The following is an 11344-nucleotide window of genomic DNA, read 5'->3' as shown; positions in this document are numbered from 1 at the left end:
CTAACCTAAATGCGTATAAAGGCTAAAGGAATCAATTTTGTTTGCAGGCTTTACATTCCCATTACAGAATGTATTTTAATCATTGGTAATGCACAATATCTTCCATAAGATGGCACTCACACCCAATGCATTTGGAAGACTGCTCAGAATCAGGTATCCTCTTTGGGGACTATCTATTTGTGTGATGTGCTCTACTGAACTGTGTTCAACATTTGATCCATTCATCTGAGATTATTGTCATAGGTGAATCAAATGTAGTTCCCTGCCCATCACTGCTAAATTACAGAATCATAGCATATTCAGCTCAGTACCTAGAATTACATTTAATGAATCATACGTATTCCAAATAAATTATCATAATACAAACAGAACACATTGCATTTTAATAGTATACAAAGGTAAAAACTGAAAGGAAAAATAATAGTATACATTTTTACACAAGAACATGTGTAAAAGGTTGGAAGTAAAAAAAAAAGAGTATATGATACAGTGTGATTACAAAACATGACACTTACAAGGGTGATTTAAAACTTTTTTAAAAATTAAAGATATAAAGAGAAAAAATTACAATGCAAACAATCAGTTTATGGGCTAAACCACACGTGATGGGCGCATTTTGCTCAGCAGCTTATCAACAAAAATCCTTCCTCATCATGTAAGTCCCCTTCACTATTTTAGTGAATATTGCAGTTGACCTTTAATGCAGTATCTTCACTTGACTCAAATATTTTAACTTTTTTGTCCAATGCTCCACAAAAAAAAGCCAGATCAAAAGTAAATAAATCTAATTAATAACAAGCGTTTTGGCAGCTGTTATTCATCAGAATAATGTTGCAAGCTCCACCAGTAAGACCATATGAGTGCTAACCATTTCTCAGTCATGTGGGATCTGCCGCAGCTTGTAAGAAAGCCTTTGTATCCATGTGGACTGAAAAGGGTCAGGGTCTAGATTCAGGATGTCCCATGCTTGCTTTTGACCAGGGCCCTCAAATCTCTGAAGCAGGATCTTTGCTTCTAATAATTACTGCATTATTTTAGCATGGAAAAAGGAGAAGACTATTGATGCTTTCTTCAGCTTGTTTTATGTCATCACTGTCAACAATCTCTGATGGCTGCTTGGTTTTGCAATAGCAGTCCACGGTGCCTTCATGGTCACAGGTCACTGACAAAATTACAACTAACTGGCCTTGCTTGTGTGCCAGCGGTGGCTAATTAGATGGATCTGCAAAGATGTCACGACTGTAACCATATCCATATTATCTTTGATTAAAAAATGCTGACGCAGAACCAAAATATTACTACACAGTTTAATCGTTTTAGCTGCCCCGGCCTTGTGTGATTTATGTCTGCCCATGTGTACGCTCTTTGGGTGTGACATCATCTGCCCAGAGTGCGGTCAGTGTAGAAGATAGGATGTCAGACATTCCTTGAATACTCCACACAGGATCTCACTTCTGCGTGTGAACACAACCCCGTACCTCCAGTGAGTGGAAAAATACTGGCTCTGTTCTCAGTGTGGAGGAGGAGGGGGATTGATAGGTGTGCTGTACTTCTGGCTATCATTCAAATATCTGACGCATATTTACAATTATGAATAATTAAAAGTTGTTACTTCTGCATATCGGCTTTTTTATTATTATTATTTTTTACTTTATAGCATATTGTTGGAGATTTTATGTCCAACCTTTTTATCCTAAGGCATTGCAGAGGTCTCTTATCTGGACAGGAGGAACAACTGCAAACACAATGGGAGATTAATATCATACAACTTCTGTTGAGATGCCCTGAATGATGAACAAAAGTGTGCATCGTAAGAGTCGCCATAGTTTCTCTTCCACCATCGTCTGACATTCCAGACGGGGCTGTTAAAGGAAGGGGAGCCCTGCTGGCAAGGAAAAAGCCACTTTACTGTGGCCATACGTAATGTCCTGACATTCCTTGAGCTATACAACTCTTTGGTTATCATATCACAGATCTGGCCTTATCTCGGCTCCTGTCACGCAACTGCAGCTTTTCTGGCTCCTTTTGCAGGGTTTCTGGTAGAGCTGTGCTCTTGAATGTCATAAATACAGAGAGTTTGGTAGAAGCGGGGGGGGGGGAATGCAATTCACCATCTCGGTCATTCTCTCTCTTTTTATTCCTTTTTATACACAGTAACCACAACATTGCTGCATTTATTTATCCATTTAAAGTTTTTGCAGCTGGTTTTGGCTTTGACACATTTGCCTCTTTTATAGGACAGGTCCATGTTGACTCTGTTTTAAACAATGCCCACACCACAGACTGTGTGTCTGCACTCTGTGTTGATGTAAAGGTCAGAACAAGCCACTACAATGCTTTAGCCACAGGATGTTACAGAGGCCTCCCCGTCATAATCCTCTTACAGATTTACTGCAGGTGAGTATTGTGCCATGACATCAATGTGTGGACTAAATCTTCTCACTCAGGATGTTGTGTGTGTTTGCGAGAATTGACATGTGTGTGTGAGAGAGACTTAATCCAGTTTCAAGGTACGATGAAGTGTGAGAAGTATAATTAAACAGCATCCAGTAATCTGACTGGCAATCACATTCGCACTTAAGCCCGTCTCACACAGGAAGTCAGGTTAAATGTAATGGGTGGGGTTGTGGTCTTAGTCTTGTATACTGTAACACTTCTCATCAGTGTCTGTGTGTCATGTTCCCACGAGAGTCATTCAGCAGAGACAATTCTGAGAGGCAATGAGAACCTTTAGGCCACCACAGGCAGAGAAGCAAGCTTGTGACCTGGAGGCCGCTGGTTCAGTCCCCAGACCGGCAAGATAAATCTGGGTGTGGTAAGTGAACATGCAGTGCTTACCCTCCCTCATTTACCAGCGAAAGAGAGGCTTCCTCTCACTGAAGCTTCCCTGAATAAATAAAGGTTAAAAAAAATCTGATTTGGTGCTTGGTTTTATTTTTGTCAAAGTTTCTTGACTGGAACAGTCAGCTGGAGTGGTGCAGTCATGAACTGTGTAATCGATTACAAAAACACCTTCCCTTCTCAGACATGTGAAAGATTATATTTTTATTGTGAATTTAATGCAGAAGCTATCTACTCTGCAATGAGTCTTGTACTGTAGTGTATCAACTTACTGGGTTTTAGTGGCTAACATGTTATGATACCAAACACATCACCAGAAAAAAACAACATAGGCATCCCAATGGAGTCCGCTATACCTTTGCAGTGTGTCCCGCCATGCGTGGCATCACCTTCTCAACACTGCAGCTACATGTCAGGGCTAATTACTTTGAAGAGAAGATAATCTGATGTTTGTTTCAAATCTCCCTTGAAAAAGTCCACAGACAAAACAGTAATGTGGAGCTTAGAGCGTCAACTTCAAAATACGTCACTGAGTGTAGCACCTAATGTTTTGCATGCATTCCCCAGATACGTAAGAGGGCTAAAAGGAAACCACAGGACCTGTTATTGGTCTGCCCGAGCTATTCTTTTTATCTTATGTTTCTATTGCACATTTTTGTTTGATGATATTGAAACAAGAAGTGGTTTCCTTTTCAGCAATGTGAGACCAATGTGTGGTTTTGTGAACAAGCACAGTCACACCATCAGTCGTTGAACCTGTAAACCTTCTGGCCACAGATATGAACAATCACAAAGAGAATGGGACAAAGTAAAATGAAATGTGTGAAAATGAATGTAAAACATTCCCTGATACTGGACACACGGACACACCGGTATTTCAAAAGTGTTGTGACACTGCTATTCTCAATCTTTAAAGAAGCAGGTATGTGTCACATATCTGTATCTATATGTAAAGGAGTCATGAAACTTACAGAACACTATCACTATCCAACATATTTGATCCAGACTGGATTATGTAAAAAGGGAGTCTCTTCCTGTTCTGTGTCTGACACATTATGTAACCTTTGTTTTCTTAGGAATGTGTTAATTAAAATGACTTTGAAGTTGAGTCAGCACTCAGTTGCTAAATGGACCAATCAATTGACAACACAGTGAATGACATTACTGTCAACTCTGTCGAATTAAAATTTGAGGATATGGTAAGAAATAAGAAGGCGCAAACTTAAGCAACTTTGTACTTTACTTTTTTTACATGAACCAGTCAAAATGAACAGTCTTGTTTTCGCGTTCCAGCCTCATGTTGTATAGCACCTTGACATTGTCTTGCACCACATTCAGACTGTCTCACACGCCCACTTAAAATCACAATGTCCCTTTAATGTCCCTCAATTGAGTGATGGCTTGTTTCCCTCCAAAGCACCCACATCAGATAATAAAAGATGCAGAACAAGTTTCACACACATAGAGACAACACCAACACACACTCCTGACAACAGGAAATCTGAAGACACAAAAGCGAGCGGGCTATTGGCTGGGGTGGGTGGGGGGTGTTACATAACATATGTCACCAAAACCACAGCTTGTCTGAGGGAGCTGGTGAGGTCATGAATGAGCCTTTCACCACAGAGGCATCATCACTGGTGATGTTTTCTTTTTAGAGACAAACATTTGCATTGCTGTCAGATAAGAAACAGATGTCCGTTCAAAGAATACATTTTGTCACCTGTCAGTATCCATGTATTTAAAGTGAAAGTGTTTTCAGTGTTTTAGGTTTTCTCCCCCTAAACCTTAGCTTCATTAAATGCAAATAGTTGCTTTGTATTGAAGGCCTTGGGGTAGCATCATCATCATCGCCTCTGGAGGAAGTTTTATCTCCTTTTTCTCACACCCCGCCATGGGTCATACAGCCAATGTTTAGGCTAATTTGCAACCCAAACATATTCCTTTCCCTTTCACGGCCGTCTGCGCCTCCACCTCCCCATTGGTGTGGGAGGCAGGGGACACAAGGCCGGTGGTTGACCGATCCCTGAATGCTCTTTAGTTGTCACACTTTTCCCAAACGCCTTGCAGCTGCTCCTATTGTGGCCGCTGAGGGAGGGCTCCTTGGCTGATTCTTTAGGCCTCCTGCTGTTGCCTTGGTCTCAGATGGGTTCATAGAGAGGGAGTGTGGCCCGAACAATGGCCAACGCCATGATATCATGCCTCTAATGTAGGCAAAATCTTTATGCAGATATATGACAGGATTCCTTTGCATGGAACAAAACAGGGAAGGACGTGCACAAAGGTATTTCTGACATGCCAGTAAATCAGTTTTAGTTCAGCTTTGTTGTTCTTGTGCTGCTCCTTTTTGTCATCTGAAGCATCAAAATGAACGTTTATTAAATATGTAAACATACATTTTTCAGAGGTGAAATGAAATAGTAATTTAAAGCAAAATGGCTCAAGATTTCACTTTTGAAAATGTGAATATTTGCTGGTTTTGTTTGTAGTCTATAATATTCAGTGAAATGTCTTAGTTTTGGAATGTTGTTCGGAGAAAACAAGAAATGTGAATGTCCACTGGGCTTTGGAAAACTGTCATGGCCATTTTTTCTTTTACTAACTTCTGACATCTTATGGACCAAATGATTAATCAAGAAAATAGTCCACAAATGGATTATAAAAACAATGGTAAGTTAATCCCATTTTGTATTGCTGGCTACATACACAAACACACATTTTATCTAATAGGACAGAATTGTAATTCAAATTTGGGAGACAATGAGCTCATGAATTTGCTTTGTATAATGTTTACAACCTAAAGATGTTTCTTTAAATAGAAAGATAAATCTGTATTACTTATCTCAAGTTACTGGGCATTATTGGTAATTAACGTAAGATGTGACATTTAATGCAAAACTAAAATCAGTGTAGTCTAAAAATCATGATTCGCTTCAAGTCATTGTGCATTATTAGCCACCAGTGAATAAATCAGTCTTGTGTCACACATAAGATGAAAGAAAAGAGCAAAATGTCCAACGGACTACAAAATTCAATTGAGATTTATTGAACGGTATAAAAACATTTAAACATACATATGTAAAAATAGATATGATAAAGAAATATATTACTTTAGTTCAATAAATAGGCGAATGCAGTCACTGAGGACTACGCGACCCCATTTGAGTTTTGGGATGCTGTCTGTCTCAGAGCTGCAGTACACAGTACAGAAACATGAGGTATTTAATGGTTCATTTCCCCAATGCGTCAGGATCGTCGAGGTTTCATGGTGTCTTGAAAGGCAGGTATTTTTGCATTTGAATTGGCAACCCATTCAACTTACATACTGAAAATGAAGATTTCTGCCACATCTACAACTGAAAAAAAAGGGATACATTCATTGTTCGTCAAATAAAGGAGTAACTTCCATGCCATGTTGGGGCATAGGTTTATATTGCTTTCTTTTACCAGTACAGAAAGCAAAATGGACATTTGAGAAGATAAGTTAACATTCCTGAGACAACTCTTAGCCCTCTCACTTTTGTTTGCTTACTTAAACATGATCATGATTATCAAAAGCAGTTGCTTTCATGAAAAAAACAAAAGAATATTCAGATACTTAACTTCCGCTACAGGTATAATCTCAACTAACTTAACAGCCATTTCTGCAAGTTATCTAGGATTGAAAGCATGGATGAGTTTCACATTTAGGAGGTCAAACATCATGGTAGTTTCCAAGGCCAACTGACAAGAGGTTTGGCCAGCAGAACAAAAATGAACTGACCCCCAAACAATAGTTCTCATTCTGTCCAGTGATACCAGTATCACCATGAAATGATTCATAACCAGGACAATGTTTTGAGAGAGTCACTTGCAGTTTAAGTCCAAACAAAGTCTGTGCTCCCCACAACTTCCTCAGCAACTGGGAGAGGTGGTGATGGGACTGTGGAGGAATGAAAGCTGACCAGCTGAGGTGTGTACAGGGATGGAGACCGGGAAATTGAAGACGGTGCTGCTGTTGCCGAGGGCCGGGCTGGCCGCCTCCGAGGAGCAGGTAGACGAGGCCAGGACCTGGGACTCAAACTGGAGGAGCTGACCCATGAAGCTGAAGTTGGGGGAGATGATGCTGCGGCGCTGCTTGACAAACTCAAAGGCCTCGTCCAGCTTCACGCGGTTGGTCCGCATGAGGTAGGCAAGGCATATGGTGGCGGAGCGGGAGATGCCTGCTTGACAGTGCACAAACACACGGCCTCCTTTATTCCTCACAGAGTCTGGGGGAGAAGAGAAGAAAAAGGCAACATTAGTTCACTTTAAACCTTGCATTACAAAGAATTGAGGTTAAAACTTTCTCAGGAAGGCAAAACCACAAAAGTCATTGCAACACTTTCAGTTGCTATTTAAATTCAACGGGCTCATTAAGACACAGGAACACAGTTAATAGGGGTGCAGGGTGTGAGCTGGTGGGGGTTATTCCCAAAGGAGGCAGTCTGAATAGACAAAAGAGGGGAACAGACCCCTGCTGGGGTATTGATCTGGGAGGAAGGCAGACAGTGAGTGAGGAGAAATTGCTTTTGTTCAGCCGGAACAAAGAGTGGCTTGGAGGGATCTATTCAATCCCAGTCAGCCTACCCACTACAGAGCTAGTTTGGGACCACTGCCTAACAATTCATTAAAAGGGGGCATCCCTTTTTCTACGCCTGAGAGGTGGTGATGATGTCACCACCATTGTGTTGGAGTGGGGAGCCTGTGCTGAGCCAGCTGGTCGGTTTTGGAGGGAACTTTTTAAAATTTAAATCCGGGAGTCAAACAGTGAAGTGGAGGAAGAAGGGGGTTGGGTGTTTGTGTTGCTTGCCATCAACGGGCTCAGGGGGTAACAGCTGTGATAGGCGCTCACATTTAGCAGTTGAGGGGGTGTGAAGGGAGTAAAAATGGCAGACATACTCACCAATAAACTCGATTGCCTCGTTGAACCAGGAGCTGATATCAGCTTTATGGTTGTCCTCGACTGGGATGCTCTTGTAGAGGAAAGAGTCCTCAAAGTGGTTGGGGCAGTTGGCAGATACGTTGATGAGAGCGGTGATCCCCAGCATGTCCAGCATGTCTTTTCTTGAAGCGTGGTAAGCACTGCCAAGGTACAGGAAAGGCAAGATCTCCACAGGACCCCCCTGAACAGAAGAAAATAAACAAAACAAATTAGTCATACATATACAACAAGACAGTAAAACAGGAAGTGAGAAACAAATGTGTACTTAATGTGATTACGCACAAAATAAAAAGATACACACCTGATCATAGAGAGGAGTATTGCAGGGACTACAGCTTGGGTCTGCGCTCCCAGGACAGCTGGAGCTGAGAGGCAAACTCAGCCCTTGTGGAGGGGAGGGTTTGGTACACATCCCTGGATACTCTGTTGAAAACGTTTCAAAACCGCCTGTAAAAAATAGGAAAAGACAGCTAGGTCAGATCACAGCACAGAGAAGCATCCACGATTAAACAAGGGTCTCAAAAAAAAAGGTGACAGCTGCTCATGGAGCTATTTTGGAGCTCTGTTTACTCCAGTACCAGCTGGTATGGTGACAGCTGTAATCCGCATTTGTTGCCCGGTTGTTAGGATACAGTGAAACAATTGTGCGAGGCTCTTCTAAAAAGTAAAACCATTCCCCCCCCCCCGTTTTCTTACCTCTGAGAACAAAAACTCTGGCTCCGCAGGGGTCGCGACACAGGGCCGTAACAGCAAGCATCAGTGTCCCGTCCTTCTTCGCCTGGCTTAAGTCCAAACTGCGGTCGTCAAGCAGCACCACGGACTCGTACTCCCCTGACAGAAGCCGGTTCCTGGTGTCCTCGTTGGGGACGATGTGCTCAAGACCGAGACCGCCTCTGGCTCTCCTGCGCACTATGGTGCTGAAGCGCACGTTGGTGGAGCCCGATATGTGGGACGAGTTGAAGGACAGGAAGGACCGGCAGTCCAGCAGCAGGCAGCCCGGGACGTCGCCCTCCAACAAACCACGGAGGGACGCACAGTCGATGGTGGGAACCTCCATTATGACCATAGTAGGACGGCGGGATTGAAAAACTAAATCCAAATACATAAATCTTGTAACGTTACGGCAGGAAAACAGAAGGTTAGTTGTGTGGTTAAAAAAAAAAAGGCTTTTTCAATGTAATCTTTGAAGCGGCGAGTCCTTTGTTCCGGTTAGCTTGATTATAGAAAAAAAAAAATTAAAACGCACGCACACAAACAAGAAAAAAGTTTCAATACTTTAGTTTCAAAGCTGCTATTCCTCTTCTCGGTTGTATCCAGTAGCTGTAGTTCTGCTATAAAAGTTTAATATCGTTAAGTTCACAACGAGTACGTCTTCTGTCTGTCGCTGCTGTAAAACACACTTATATATGGGCCTTCTTGTGAATGAGGACAGTGACGTAAGGAGACCGCCCCTCTTGGCTTCCTGCCAGCACTGCAGACGTCACTCCCCTCCCCCTCCCTACCCAGCGCAGCTACGGGGCTCGCGCACAAGCTGGACATTTCTGTACAGGCGTACCGCACGTACGCGGGCACGCGGTGTCAATAACTTTTAGACAGGGGTCCGCTCCTGCTGTTAGGCTTTCTATCATACGTCGATAATGAATCTGATGTTTCCTCATTTCAACGTCAACAAATAAGGAATCTGCCTAAATTTTCCATGATGTTACTTTTCAATTAGATTTCTATTTTGTCTCTTCATCTGAGAGTTGACAAATAACAAGATAATAAGTAAATATCTGCCAGGGGGGGCCATAAACGTTTATTCTTTGTTTTTATTAGTCAGAGGTACATAGTGTGCAATGCCCCGAGAGCAAAGGCAAACCATAAAAGTTAATCACTGTATAGAAATCTGATGTCCAGTAAATTTCCACATGCTGAGCAACAAAACACTGGTCTACCAGGAAGACAACATGGAGATCCCTTGATTTGTGAGTGTTGTTTCATTTGTGGCCTAATTGAAACAGATGGATGAGCTGTTTTTCCTCCCGCAAAATTAGAATAGCCTATATTTTAAAAAGCAAACACGATTACAGTCACTCTGGGAAACCCTTTTTGTTTGTTGGTTTGCTGACTCAGAACAACACGTCTGTCTCATAGTAAAGGGAAGAGGTGGATCTTGATTGAAGGACAGCAGGCGTCTACATCGACAAGAGGGTGTGTTGAAACTGCACAGCAGAGAGAGACACGCCGGGCTTGTTTTGTTGTGAAAGAGATATTTACATAGCAAACTTAAAACCAGGTAGGGCCCAGTGTTGTGACACATCCTCCATTCAAAAACCCATTTGACCTTCAGCTCAACTGTGCAACTCAGTCACATTTTGAAGACAATACTGTTGCCCTAAACATCTTAATTAATTGTAATAAAGCCTTTATAACTAAAATGTTATGCTGCATGTGCTAAGAGTTTTACATTGCTTCAAAAGATCAAGCTGACATGACATACACTCTGTAGGCCTTGACGTCATTCTGAACTTATTGTAATCTGCACCAGCAAGGACTTTCAACCTGGTGAATCCACATCCATGCTGTTTTGAACCTTGTGTTTTACTTCATGCAAGAGGAAGATAGATTATGTGGCTGAGGAAGAGGGGTGGGGGAGGGGAGCGTAAGGGAGAGAAATTTCACCAATCACAACAGTGTGCAAAAACTCTCCAGCTGGTTTAACCTCACACACCTGTGAGATGAGTCAACTGTGAAGCACATGCCACAGAGCAGGAATGTTACACACTAGACAAGGGGCTTCGAAAACAGTCCGTACCCAAACACTTTGTCCTTACTGTAAATGTGTCTTCTGTCCAGTCATGAAGTGAAAGTCATCAGGTGAAATTGAACACCTGATGAAGGAGTGAACAATGACAGCTAGTACAGAGGAGGCAAGGTGAGGAGATTGTATATTTCCCTGAAGTAGAAAATGTTCCCTCCACCACCCCTCTCCCCCCAAAAGTGACCCCTATTTTGATTTATTCACAACACCTGCCACTGTTAACTATGAAATTGGTGCTTTTCCAAAATGTTCTGCAAAATATTACAAAAAGTTCAACTGGCGAAATCCATGTATGATATTTTCTATGTAGCTGTTTTGTTGTGATAACCAGCAATAGTGTGAAACCAAAACGTGCAACAACAAAAAAAATACAGAGTTGAGGTCTGAAAATAGAGAATGAGTTGTCGCTCTGTTTTGGATTCCCATACTTATGGGCTGTAACCAACAGTAGTTCTCATCCAGAAAGGGAAGTGAAACAGAGGTTGACAGAGAGGCATTTCCTGTGGTCTGAACTTGCTGTCACTTGCTGTCATCCCTGCCTATTTACTGTTACTGTCACTACGAGCAACAGCTGAGCCATCAGTGGGAAAACACAGGGCCTATCCTGACTTCTAGTGTCTGAAAAACAGACACTTATTTCAGCCAAAAACATTTGGTTTCATGTGGTGAAACAAAACCAAAAAATACATTTGTTGCCATGGGAAAAACCTTAACTAATGGAGTTTGTGGATTTTCTT

General features: G+C 42.0%; 1 protein-coding gene across 1 annotated transcript; it reads right to left on the bottom strand.

Annotated features, from left to right (window-relative positions):
- Positions 1-5861: 5861 nt before the first annotated feature.
- Positions 5862-9195, bottom strand: dusp1 (dual specificity phosphatase 1). Its single transcript, XM_038700310.1, has 4 exons — positions 8501-9195; positions 8106-8251; positions 7766-7985; positions 5862-7091 (listed from the first exon to the last, which is right to left on the bottom strand). Exons 1-4 carry the CDS (start codon positions 8907-8909, stop codon positions 6736-6738), a joined length of 1131 nt encoding a protein of 376 aa, XP_038556238.1. The 5' UTR covers positions 8910-9195; the 3' UTR covers positions 5862-6735.
- Positions 9196-11344: the final 2149 nt, after the last annotated feature.

Source organism: Micropterus salmoides, unplaced genomic scaffold (genome assembly GCF_014851395.1).
Source record: "Micropterus salmoides isolate LMB-PRFRI ecotype aquatic unplaced genomic scaffold, ASM1485139v1 Ms_hic_scaffold_5, whole genome shotgun sequence".
Classification (NCBI taxonomy): Eukaryota; Metazoa; Chordata; class Actinopteri; order Centrarchiformes; family Centrarchidae; genus Micropterus; species Micropterus salmoides.
The sequence above is the reverse complement of the archived record's forward strand: the minus strand, read 5'-3'. Positions and strand labels throughout refer to the sequence as shown.